This window comes from Chenopodium album, chromosome 11 (genome assembly GCF_948465745.1).
Source record: "Chenopodium album chromosome 11, dcCheAlbu1.1, whole genome shotgun sequence".
NCBI classification, from domain to species: Eukaryota; Viridiplantae; Streptophyta; class Magnoliopsida; order Caryophyllales; family Amaranthaceae; genus Chenopodium; species Chenopodium album.
Genome location: NC_137844.1, coordinates 56,823,321 through 56,835,849, shown reverse-complemented (window position 1 = coordinate 56,835,849; position 12,529 = coordinate 56,823,321). Strand labels below are relative to the sequence as shown.

Here is a 12,529-nt window from a genome sequence, read left to right as displayed (position 1 = left end):
CCACCACCATCAACACTCCCCCCTACACGACTACCGCTGCTCCGTCGCTCCAACCCCACAACATGCTCCAACTACCCGATGGTTAACAAATACCTTTCCCTAACGGGTTAGTATGGGCCTTATTCACATAATTTGCTGTTAGGGTGTCTAGTGGCTTCGCCGAAAAAAATGGCGGCCGGAAATGGTTGATTGGGGTTGGTGTATGGGGCTTGCTCAATTTATTTGTTAGGAAAAGTTTCAATATTATTTCTATACATTTACATACACATTGTAACATGTTTGAGTTTTGCACCATACCAACACAAGAATTTAACATCAAAAATTTGTGTCAATGTGAGTATCAAACTAATTTGGGAGGGAAGGACGTAAAAATTTGTACATAGTTAATGATAGAGTATAAAAACATATTCCTAGACCTCACCCATTAGCTTAAACTTTTGGTTGAGTTGGTCCTCTAACATGGTATTGGAGCCAGCGTGACACAAAGGTCACGGGTGTGAAATATTAAGTGCTAGGTATGAGGAGGGCAAAATTTCAGACAGGAAGACTGTGAAGATCCACGAATTTTTGTAATCATTAATATTTGATTCAATATGTTAATCCAATATCAATCAACAAAACCAATTTTATTTTATTTTATTATTTTTTTTTAAGACGTGTGAAATCATAAAAAAAAATTTTAAAAAAAAATAAAATTAGATCGTAATTTAAAATAACAATTAATTTAGGTGGTTAAATAAAAAACTGGGTTTTTTTAGGTTGTAAATAGTACACAAAAAATCCTACAATTAATTTTGTATTTTTTTGTTAACCATATGCTTTTTACCATGTGAGCACATGAGCAAAACAAAAATTAACTTTGGTTGTGTCTTTGTTTGACAAAGAGAGCTTTGCAAAAAAAAAAAAAAAAAAAAAAAAAAAAAAAAAAAAAAAAAAAAAGGGTCATTCAACCAATTGACTTTATTAATCCATTATTATAATTGTTTGAAAGGTTGTGTTCTATGGGTTGGTTGTGCTGTATCCTTTAATCTATAAAGTTGAAAAAAAGAGCTTTTTAAGTTAGCTAGATGTAAAAATTAACCAAATGACAACGCAATAGTGTCATAAAGCTAAACGTTTATACCACTATAATGATTAATTGATTACCCTATCCCACTAATGGACATTGTACAAGAACAATACAAGGTCAAATAACTTACAACTTTTTACTCTATTTATCTATTAACTTTGACTGTATTATATTCTTATACTAATATAAAATTTTCAATTGTTATAAAGTAAAATATCGCTAAATTAGTACTTTGTATTATTATTAACTTTAAATTCTTTTTACTAAGGTATATTTTTAAACATTCATGATTTAATTTATGCGTTGACATGTGTGTGGTCAAATTATGTCAAATTATCAACTAATTTTATAAAACAAAATTCTAACAAATAATATAACTAGACCATTAAAACATCTATCGCAAAATTCATTAGTTAAACCTATTAATGAAATCCGTTGGTCAAACCAATCCACGCAACCAACTATGAACAATAACCCACCAATTATCAAACATGACTTATACTCTACATCCAAATACTCATGGTACTTTGTACGGAGTATAATTTATGCGTTGATATGTGTGTATTGTAACTTATGTCAACTAAGTCAAACTATCAATTAATTTTCTAAATGTGACTTAAATATTTGATACAATCCGATAGTCAAACCAACTAACTTAACCAACTAAATTCTTTTCTATATAAACTAACTTTAACAACCAAAAATCCGCTAATTACCGAACATGACTTCACACTTCCAATCTCCATCTTGCAAGATACAAGTTTTACAAAGAGCTTCCTCACTTAAACACATACGACTATACGAGTGATAATTCGAAGTACGAACCAACAAAAAGTGTGCAATTTTGACCATTGTCCATAAAAAAATTTCAACACGAGGGTATTATTGTCCTTTTCAAATTTGTATACAATAACAATACGTTAACACCTCAATACTAGTACCAGGTGAATGGAAATATTACTAACTCAGAAAAAAGAAAAAAAAAGAAAAAAAAAAAAAAAAGAAGACGAAAGAGGAAGAAGAGGCGCTGAGAATTTGAACTTGTGTAAAAAAAATCAGAGGGAGAAGCAAATTTCAATCAATTTCCCTCCAAACTTTCAACACTCAACGACTATCAATCACCCCCAATTTCTTCAGATTTCATGCCTTCAATTCGCTAGGGTTTCTAATTCTCTCTCTTCTTCTCAATTTTCTGCAATTTTCCCTTAATTTTTTCGATTTTTTTTGAAATTATTCCATCTACTTTGGAAATCTCAGCATCAACAATGGCGGCAGCTACTTCATCGCCAGTTCTCAGCAATAATGGCTCTGAAACGAGTGGTAATAACGGCATCTCTACTCCTCCGCCGCCGTCAGCGACGCCGCCGGCCGCCGTGAAAAGTCCCGGACTTCCGACGATTACGCTGCAAAGACCCGACCCGCCCAAGAATCTTCGGGGTCTCAATAAACCTAAGTGTATTAAGTGTGGTAATGTCGCTAGGTCTAGGTGAGTTTCTCTCTCTTTAAGATGTTTACTTTGAAATTGCTGAATTTGTTTGTTTGTTTGTTTTTAAGTGATTTATTCGTAGCATTGCTCTTGTTTTTGATGAATTATTGATTGATGCTGAATTATTGAGCATAAATAAATCAAAGCAATTTTTAGCAAATTTTACACATTAAAAATTTGTTAGATTTGGTTAAATTTGCACAAGTATTGTAAAGTGGTAATTTTGTCTAATAATGTATACGGAGTAGGTGATGTAAAATGGCCTATAACTTTACAATGATACAAGTGTCTTTTAATAGTGTAATGATGTTATATTCGTATTAAATACCGCGGTGATATTGTATAAGTGAATTGTATGTTGGATGCATTTGATCATTTAGATGTATTACATCATTTACATGACATGTAGTTGTCGTTTGTTGGATAATTGGTTGTATTTTTTATTATACAACTTCAGTTTGCAAGTGCTTTGGTTGTTGTTTGGATAGATGGTTCTTGGACATGTTTTCGATTTGTCCGATTGGGGTGATTTTTTCTCAATGTGTAAATGGGGCAACTCAAAGGGGTGTGATTGTTTGAAGGTAAGTGTTCTTGCTACTTAGCTTTGGGCTAAATTAGCAAGCATATCATAGAATCATAGCTTCCCAACAAGCCTTGCATGCATGGGGGTAGAGGTTTGATGTATATTCGAGAAGATCTTGCCCGGTGTTAGCTACCTAAATCTTGGCACAAAATTATTTCCTTCGAAGGTCTATGTACTAGTGTCCTGAAATCTAGAGCCTTGTAACTTTTTCCTAGGTATCCCCGGGTCTATGTCATCCTTTCTGCCAGCCCTTAATACGACATCTCATATCCTCTATGATGCATCGAGATGCCACCTTCTAACATAAACATTTATATCTTGTTTCTTTCATCTAGCCATCAATATAATGTTACTCTAACCTCAATCCTTATTCACACCATTCATTATCGATGTGATTGCACATCCAACTCTGCATTCTCATCTGTGATAATCGCTTCTAGGCTTAGGTGTGATTGATTGGTAAGGCCAATGGCTATTGCAAATTTCTGTAGGCGATTAGATTTCTTACTTTCTCCATTTCACTATGTTTGATTTTTTTTTTTATTGCTTTAATAGGGATTGAGTGTGCAATCTTAAAAGGATAACCCATTTGAATATATTAATGACTAATTACCAGTTACTCCAGATTACTGTGATATCAGTGATGGGGATAACTCCAAATGCTCCTGTAGGAGGCTAAGAATGTAACTTGTGCTGGAGTATAAGAAATCTTCTTACGAGTTAATTACTTTCTTTCCATTTATAAGGTGGGGTTTGAAAATTGGATATCGACATCCTAAGTGGACATTTGGTTAACTTTCTGGTCCTATGAGGATAGATATAGCCTATGGGTTTAAACCTAAAGTATACCTGAATGATTGAAAAACATTACTTAAAGCCAAATGTTTGGTTGGAAATAACCCTACATTCCAATTCTCGTTGCATAATCACCCTCGATTTCCTCTCCAAAGCCCTCCCTTCCACTTTTGTTCTCTTCCTCATCCTCTCTTCAACTTCAACTTTATCTCTCCATCTGTTGCTTCATTCCTACCGTCTCATGTCTCCACCATGTCCTGCATTCAAAGTACCAAATCTGGAATGTAATTGGTGCAAAGTTCTTGCAATGTAACTAGCTCCCCTTTACCACATATCTACATTAATTCTTGTTCCTTCCTGCTCCCTGATCTTGTGAAATTGGAAGTTTAGCGGTAAACTAAATATGACTGTCTAAGGGGTAGATTGAATCTATTAGCAGCAGTTCTAGCAGCGGCAATGGTCAGGGAAGGGATACATGGAGCAGGTGATGCCATGATGATGATTTTGGTTATGGCTGAGGTCGTTTCATAATTGTGCATGGTGTAAGGGGCAGTGCTGGTAAGTATGATGATGGTGGTGGATGAGGAAAGGAGAGCTACTTTGGGGGTTTGGAGGATGAATCCTCCAGGTTTGATATTTGTTAAATTCTGAACCATATATGAGAAATGGGTTTGGATGAGGCTCCAAATCCTTCTCTGAAATCTAAATCATTGAACCAAATGCCCCATCTAAAATCTACTGATTTATTTGGGTAAGGAATACTTTTTTCAGTGTGTATCACGGGCTAAGGCAACTCAATAAATGAATTATACTGGTATAGTTCTTTCAGTCTTAGGGTTTCCGTCATATTTTGAAAATTTGAAGTTGCATGACCTTTACATAGTTTTTTGTAGTTTAAAAACTTATTATACTTGTGCAAATGCATCTTGTTTTATGCTAGAAGACAGGTGTGTGTTTACAGGGTTTTCTGAATTTCTGATGCATATTGTCAGTAAAATTCAGTCCTTTCCAGTCTTTGATTGTGATATGTGCTTGGATAGCTTTGTGAATTCGTGTCTTCTGTTGTATTAATTTATTATTATCTAATACAGGTGTCCTTACCAGTCTTGTAAAAGTTGCTGTTCTAAAGCCCAGAATCCTTGTCATATACATGGTATTTTTCTAATTTCATTAGTTGCAATTCTTATTTCAATGTGAAGGTGTTCTGGAAAAGAAAGTTGTGAGACTGGAAAATCATTTTGCTCAAGTGATTTATTTCAATGGACTCCATGATCAGAGCTCAGTTTGTTGCTTTTTAAATTCGTAACGAATAAGTTTGAAGAACAAGTAGATTGATTATAGATTCCTCTTAAACCTTTATGCACAGAAAATTGTGGATTTTATAATTAATTCTGGGCTCTTTCTGCAGTTTTGAAGCCAAATTCCACACTAGCAGATAGGGGAGGAGCTTCTCCAAACTCTACTGTACCTGAGCAGCAGCCTAATGAAGCAGCAGCTCCCGGGTATCGCCTTTTTTTTGCTTATAGAACATTTTTGCAAAATGGATCAAAATTTCAGGTGTCAGCTTGAGATGGAATTGTTGACATATGATCTAGGACCTAGTTGTTGGTTATGAAATACGATGCAATTACATGCACCATCCCAAATACTTTTCTTGATTTTTGAATTGCCTTCAATTATTTCTCAATTTTTTCCATGATCTCATCAACTTTGTTTTTTTAAAAGAGAAACATATCTAAATTCGGAGGAGACTGTGTCTTCTATTCCTTTGCATTTATCGTATCTGAATTTGGTTGATCCCAGGCCTCAGTCGAAAGCAGCTTCACTTCGACAGCTTTCTAGCACTTTCACACAATTCAACAATGTGCATATTCCAGTCCGGTCAAGGAAACCACCAACTAGAAAGGTGCAGGTCTTATGTTAATCCATGTTAATGTGATTGTATCATACATGTGTGTATTCTAAGCTTTGATGTGGAAATTTCAGGAGGCATTGATTACAAATGAATGGAGATTTGCCAAGTTAAAAGAATATAAAGAGGGAAACATTGAAGCAGAAAATGTAGCTTTTGATAGATACATGCAGAATATCAGTTTACTAAAAGAGGTATTCAATGTTAATTCCGAGAGGCCAGATGAGATTGGCTCCATGGTGTCAAATCCTCCCACAACTTCTGGTGAGAGAATGGAGATTATTTCAGAGACCAAGGTAATGCTTAGATCCAATCCTGTTAGAATTGATGCGTTCAGGAAGAGGATTCGGCAGACAATAGATCAGGGATTAGAAAAGCTACAGACGTGTAATTCAATTGATGTTCCTAGCAACTTAGACAATGAAGATGATCCAGCCCCAAAAGTAGCTAAAAATTGGTGGTCTGGGAAGACCTCGCCCTTGACTGAATTGAACTTCAAGTTAGATAAAGCTCGAAATGAGGAGGATTTGAAGCACTGTATCCAGCTGAAGTCCAAAATTACAGGTCAAAAAAAATTAAGCTCGGGAAAGAAAACCGAGAATTCTGAGGTATTGGAGGACCAGACCATCCATAACAAATTGCCTTCAGCACAAGAATCTGATGTTTCTTTAAAGCTGGTGAGAACTACTGAAATTGATCAAGATGCTTTGAATCGCATGGATTCTCGTTTTTCATCCCTAGAAGAAATAGAAGATTTATAATTTTTGAACTCTCCTTATCTCATTAGAGGGTTGTGAATTATCTAACAGTTGATGTAATCTTGTTATAATTTTCCAGAGTATAAATTGTAATAATTCCGCTTTACTGGTAAAACTTGCTAAGGAGTTGGGATATCTGCAACCGGTTTGATAAGTTTGTGTGGGCATGGGAATTTATAGAATGCCATGTCACATGTTTAGGTTAAATTCATATTGTTGACTTGATGCATGATTGATTAAATAATTAAATTCATATGGTTATAACAATCCCTCGGAAAAAGGCTCTATGAGACGGTTTTGGCTAATTAATTGTGTAGTTATTGTCATAAGGTTCATTCATGTAGAGCTCCCGTATTCTTTGTTCACTTGAGACAAACCCTAAGTCCCTAAGCCTTGTATGATAAACACAATATGTTTATCTAAGGATAAAGTAGTAAAGTATATCATATTTGTGAGGGCAGCAGCCAGCAGTGTAATTTCATCAATAGGTACAATTGAATCCCCAAAATTCATCTTCTTTCTTAATTCTCTCTCTATTATCTCTCTATTCTTGTTCACTTGAGACAAATAGAAAGCAGAGTAGCCTGAATGGATGATATGATCATATGATCCACTTGAATATCCAATTTGACATAATCGTAGAATGCCCTGACTTGAAATCTTGAATATGTAACAAGTCATTGTGTATTAATGTAAAAGATACTTTGTAAAATAGCATATATAGAATGTACTTCATTTTATTATATTTGACATGTCTTTTTAACAACCTATATACACGTGAATATGTGATGCATGTTTTAAATTTTCTAAATATATATGCACCAATTATTTTAAGAAATAAGTAAAGATTAAGAGCATTTTAGGTATTTTAAATGGAACCTTACCTTGAGACAACGAAAAAAAATTACCTACAACCGTAGTATATGCCATATGGTATAATACCCTCCCTTTCAACCAATTAAAACTGCAAATTATTTTTTATTTCTTAACAACAAATTTCAAAAACCCCCTCTATTTTCCCCCTTTTGTGTAAGGACTAGGCCTGTACAAAACTATTCGAGAATTTAAAAATCTGATAATCCGATTCGCAACCGATCCGAAAAAGCAGATATCGGATGCGGATTTGGATATTGATTTTCAAATTTTTGGATATCCGATATCCGAAATATAAACACTGAAATAGTGAAATATATATAAAATTTTTAAAATGTTCATATAAAACTGACCTCGTATTATTAACTTATTATAATATTCTTGATATATTTGATGACAATATTTAAACTTAGCGATAAAAAAGCAGTAAAATTAGTGAAATTTAGAAAGTAATCACAACTAGTTTTACTTAATATTAGATAATGGATATCCGAAGTATCCGATCCGAAAATTTTGGATATCCGAATATCGAACATCCAAAATTTTTGGATCAGATTTGAATAACAATTTCTGATATTCGAGTATTTGAATATTGTGATTTTGGATCGGATATCCGATCCGTGAACAGGCCTAGTAAGGACCGTTGTATCGCTTGATATTATAGGTTTATCAGAAATTCTCTCACCTCATAGCAACAATAACGTAGGTGGCTAATTGTAAAACCCGACTTAATTAGGATGCACAAAATAAAAAGTTACACCACGAGCAAAATATTACTTCATTGAAAAGATAAACCCCTGAGTGTCTCCACTGGAGTTTAATCTGCAACCTCTAAATTGTACGGAGTACGATGTAAAGTTTCCCGCTACGACAAGCTTTGTTTGGGTTTAGCTTCTTATACAGAGGCCTAAACATTTTCCATACAGAAATCCGTTCTCTCCTCCTCACTCACGCCGGTACATTTACTCCTCCCGGACGGCGGCTTTCCGGCGCTCTCTTCAGCCATTGAGTAAATACGCTAACCTATCTCCCTCACATTTTCGTAAAATCTAATAAAGAAGCAATTATTAACGTTATGTTTTTAATTTCTGTGCGATTTCGATGTAATTTCTTGTTAATGATGATCTATGGAATTTTTATTTTAAGGAGTAATTGTTTGAATGAAGTACTAGTATTTTAAATTTGGTTTGATTTGTGTAATTGTTCAATTATTTTGTTAGTAACTTGATTGGTTGTATTGGGGGCAATTTGGTGAATTTTTTCTTGAACTATTTGTTCATATGTTATGTTGATTGATGATTTGTTGTGGAACTAGTATTATGATTGTTGTGCAAATTGGAGTTATGAATGTTGTGGCTGGTTGATTCAATTGAGAATTAGTTGTAGAACTAGTATTATGATTGTTGGGCGAATTGGAGTTGTGAATGTTGTGTTGGGGTGATAGCAATTGACAATTTGACAGATAGTTGTTGTAAAATAAGATGTATTTCAAGGCTACAATAAGAAATAAACAATAAGATTGAAAAGTTGATCTTATGACAATGGAAAGAGTACGGCGTGTCGTGAAGCAAATTCACTAACTTGAAAACGAAATTGCAGCGCAATCGAGGCGCACAATTGTATTCGCCGATACGTTTCCTAAGGTTAACACACCACTTCCACACAAAGACACTTTTGGGTGGAAGGTTGGAGCCAAGTAACTTATACCCAATATAAAGTATGTGTTTAAGCTTGTGTTTGAAGGTTATGTTCAAGTGTATTATGATTTTTCAACCATAAAATATATAATGAAGGGGATAATCAAGAGTTGAAGAATCCAAAGGGACAAAGCTCTTAATCAGAAATAAAAGCATTTTAACAACCCCTTAAACCTCCCATTAATTGGGAGTTAAGAGAAAGTTACAAAAAGAAAGGAAAGAGAAAGAGTTTGGAAATTTCAACGGTCTCCGGGTGGCGTGCCCGATAGGGCGAGCTCCCACCCGGCAGGGCGATGAAAATCATCTTTACTCTCGCGTCGCGGATCTTGCCCGATCGGGCGCCCGGTGCCAAGGTCAACATTTCATTTTCTTCCTTTATTCCAACAATAGTTGTAGAACTAGTATCGTGATTGTTGTGCACATTGGAGTTATGAATATTGTGGGTGGTTGATTCAATTGAGGATTAGTTGTAGAATTAGTATCGTGATTGTTGTGCGCATTGGAGCTATGAATGTTGTGGTGGGGTGATTCGATTGAGAATCTGCTGTGAAAGTGTGGAAATGGTTTATTACTTGTCAGTGCGAGCTACGTCAAAAATGCGCTTGCAAAGTAGGAGTGGTATGGGGTATCAATTGAATTGACCTCACTTTCATTGAAAAGAACTTCTTTCTAGTAGTTTTCGGTGATGATGTGTTGTAGTTCTTTCTACTAGTTTTTAGTGATGATGTGTAAAAAGATGAAAACTCTACTAGTTTAATTTTTATTGAATGTTAATATGGTATGCATTTGGGTATGCCAATTATAAAATCTTGGATCCATCACTGCCATAGTAAAATAACTAAATATACTCTCAGTTCTCCAGATAAATCATTTGTCGCTGCTTTGACATATCTGCAAATCAAACTTTTAATTGCGCTGATAGTCTGTCGCTGTGTTTTTTTTTTTAATGGTTGATTTGATTTCCAGTTCATACTTTGGTATTTATTAAATTAGTTTTGTTATATGCTTGCTGCAAGTCCAGCAATGTTTAGTTGATAAATTGGCATTATGTTATTTGTAAGACATTGTTCTGCCTGCCACCTAGTTTTTGGGACATTGTCATTTCTGTGCTGTTATTATTATTTATCTATCGAGGCAGGCTAAAGTACATTAGGTTAGCCATTGCTGTGCTGCTTAGCTTCATGCTATGGATCTGTATGTGGATGACAGTAGTCTAACTTATTTGCCCAATAGAAGCTCTACTATATACTGAGCTTTTAGCTCGAGCACCCTTCTGCCATTATATTCCTTGGGGGGATGGGGCAGCTTTTTATTGACATAATATACAAAGTATGAAGGAATGTGAAACAAGGTCATACTAATTGCTTCTTTATTGGAGTCACAGGATTATTTTGGCTGTGCTTAGCTACAATGATCACTTATCTACCTGCTACTGCTGACTCCCTTGTGCTGGCTTTGGAAGCAAAGAGTGTAAAAGAGTCTATTTCAATCCTACAGAGAGTGCTTGAGGATCCTGCTTCTTCGTCTGATAACTTGCGCATAAAGGAACAGGCAATTACAAAGCTCGCTGAATTTCTGACGCAAGAAAACGAGGCTGAGAACCTTTGGACCCTTCTGAACAAATTGAGGCCCTACTTCACTTTGATCCCTAAAGCTGAAACTGCAAAAATAGTACGTGGAATTATTGATGCAGTGGCTAAAGTACCTGGTACAACTGAACTCCAGATCTCTCTTTGCAGAGAAATGGTACAGTGGACCCATGCTGAGAAATGATCTTTTCTTCATCAGCGGGTTGAGGCCAGACTTGCTGCTCTGTTGATGGAGACCAAGGAGTATACTGAAGCATTGTCTCTCCTCTCAAATCTGATAAAGGAGGTCAGAAGACTAGATGACAAACTTCTCTTAGTAGATATTGAGTTGCTCGAGAGCCAGCTTCATTTTTCTTTGAGAAACCTTTCCAAAACTAAGGCAGCGCTTACTTCAGCTAGAACAGCAGCCAATGCCCATATATGTTAAAATGACTCTCAGACAAATAATTAAGGACTATAGAAGTATTTTATTTTTCAAACCAACCCAAAAAAATGCGAATTTTTTCATCTCATAATGGTATGTTATACTTAATGTCTAGTTTAGGTAATCTCTTTTTCAATCTTAACTGCAACTAATGAAATTCCATAAGTCATGATCCACTAGTTGACATTATATTGCATGCCATTGATATGTCTTTATTTAGCTTTATTTGCATCTTACATTTTGTTGCTTTGGTTTGGAACATTTCGAATTGCAACGCAACAGATAACCGACCACTTCTGTATTCTCAACTGACTCGACAGCATCTAAAAGCTCAATATTTTTTTTTAATTTATTTTTATTACCAGTATTTATTTATTTATTTATTTTAATATGGTCTAGAATTCTAATTGATCAACTACCAAGAGATTGTAATACAATGGGTTTTCTTTTTTTAAGAAAACTCTTTAAGCAAAAATATATACTTTAATGACATTATCTTACATTTGGTAGATTGTTAATAGTTCTTTCCTTCAATTCGCTGCTTAATTGGTAAATGATTTTTAGCTGGTGTTACTTGTGAAGTTGTGATTGAATTCTTACTTTTAGCTTATTCATGTAGCTAAGCACTTGTAAAAAAAATATAATTCCTCCATTTTTCTTTTATTGCACCATAAATACTTTTATACAATTCACATAATGTTCTTTGACCATCATTTGTGATTTATCCGTAAGGAAAAACATAGTTATGTGGGATCTAGTTAGATTCGTCTTGAAATCTACATTTGAAATAAATATCAAATTTTTATAATTTTTACAAAAGTGTAATTAAAGATATTAATAGGCAAAGTAATGCACTGACAAGCTAAGCGTGAAATAACTCACAGTGCAATAAAAAAAGAACGGAGGAAGTATATATGTTTGTTGAAAGTAATTTCATTTAATGAATAGTTGGCTGTTTGTTGCATGCGAATGAACACCTAATTAACAACCGAGAGTTGATTTCATCAAACATCAAATTGTTGTAAATAGCTAATACAAATTCCTTAGTTGATTAACTCACAACCAACACATACAAGTTTATGACAACGTATCAATGCATGAAATTAAAAATGTGCTTTAAACTGTTGTTATCTCTTTGGTAGCTCTAAATTAGGTTAGTATTGATCACAACATGCATGATTAATTGACGTTTATTGTGTCGCTCAGGATATGTCGTCTAGGCATGCATATACAATATATATACATACATTGATACATACATATATTGGGAGAATGGGAGGAGTTATTAAGCGGGAAAGCTTATTTTGTGTTGAGATTTGAGAATGGTCTTTGCATGGTTAAAT

The 12,529-nt window shown here is 34.6% G+C and overlaps 1 protein-coding gene and 1 pseudogene across 2 annotated transcripts; both read left to right on the top strand.

Annotated features, from left to right (window-relative positions):
- Positions 1-2,024: 2,024 nt before the first annotated feature.
- On the top strand, positions 2,025-6,812 carry LOC145569360 (uncharacterized). Its single transcript, XM_081628705.1, has 6 exons — positions 2,025-2,230; positions 2,327-2,555; positions 5,025-5,086; positions 5,342-5,435; positions 5,737-5,839; positions 5,920-6,812. Exons 2-6 carry the CDS (start codon positions 2,335-2,337, stop codon positions 6,604-6,606), a joined length of 1,167 nt encoding a protein of 388 aa, XP_081484831.1. The 5' UTR covers positions 2,025-2,230; positions 2,327-2,334; the 3' UTR covers positions 6,607-6,812.
- A 1,384-nt stretch (positions 6,813-8,196) lies between these two features.
- Positions 8,197-11,341, top strand: LOC145569359 (26S proteasome non-ATPase regulatory subunit 11 homolog pseudogene; annotated as a pseudogene). Its single transcript, XR_014096103.1, has 2 exons — positions 8,197-8,485; positions 10,558-11,341. The product of XR_014096103.1 is annotated as a 26S proteasome non-ATPase regulatory subunit 11 homolog pseudogene (transcript).
- Positions 11,342-12,529: the final 1,188 nt, after the last annotated feature.

Bases quoted from the DNA above. Each gene is read 5' to 3' on its own strand.
- LOC145569360 (XM_081628705.1), top strand. From the start codon at position 2,335: ATGGCGGCAGCTACTTCATCGCCAGTTCTCAGCAATAATGGCTCTGAA. The intron at 2,556-5,024 runs GTGAGTTTCTCT...TATCTAATACAG, and splicing joins GGTAATGTCGCTAGGTCTAG to GTGTCCTTACCAGTCTTGTA. The intron at 5,436-5,736 runs GTATCGCCTTTT...GGTTGATCCCAG, and splicing joins AATGAAGCAGCAGCTCCCGG to GCCTCAGTCGAAAGCAGCTT.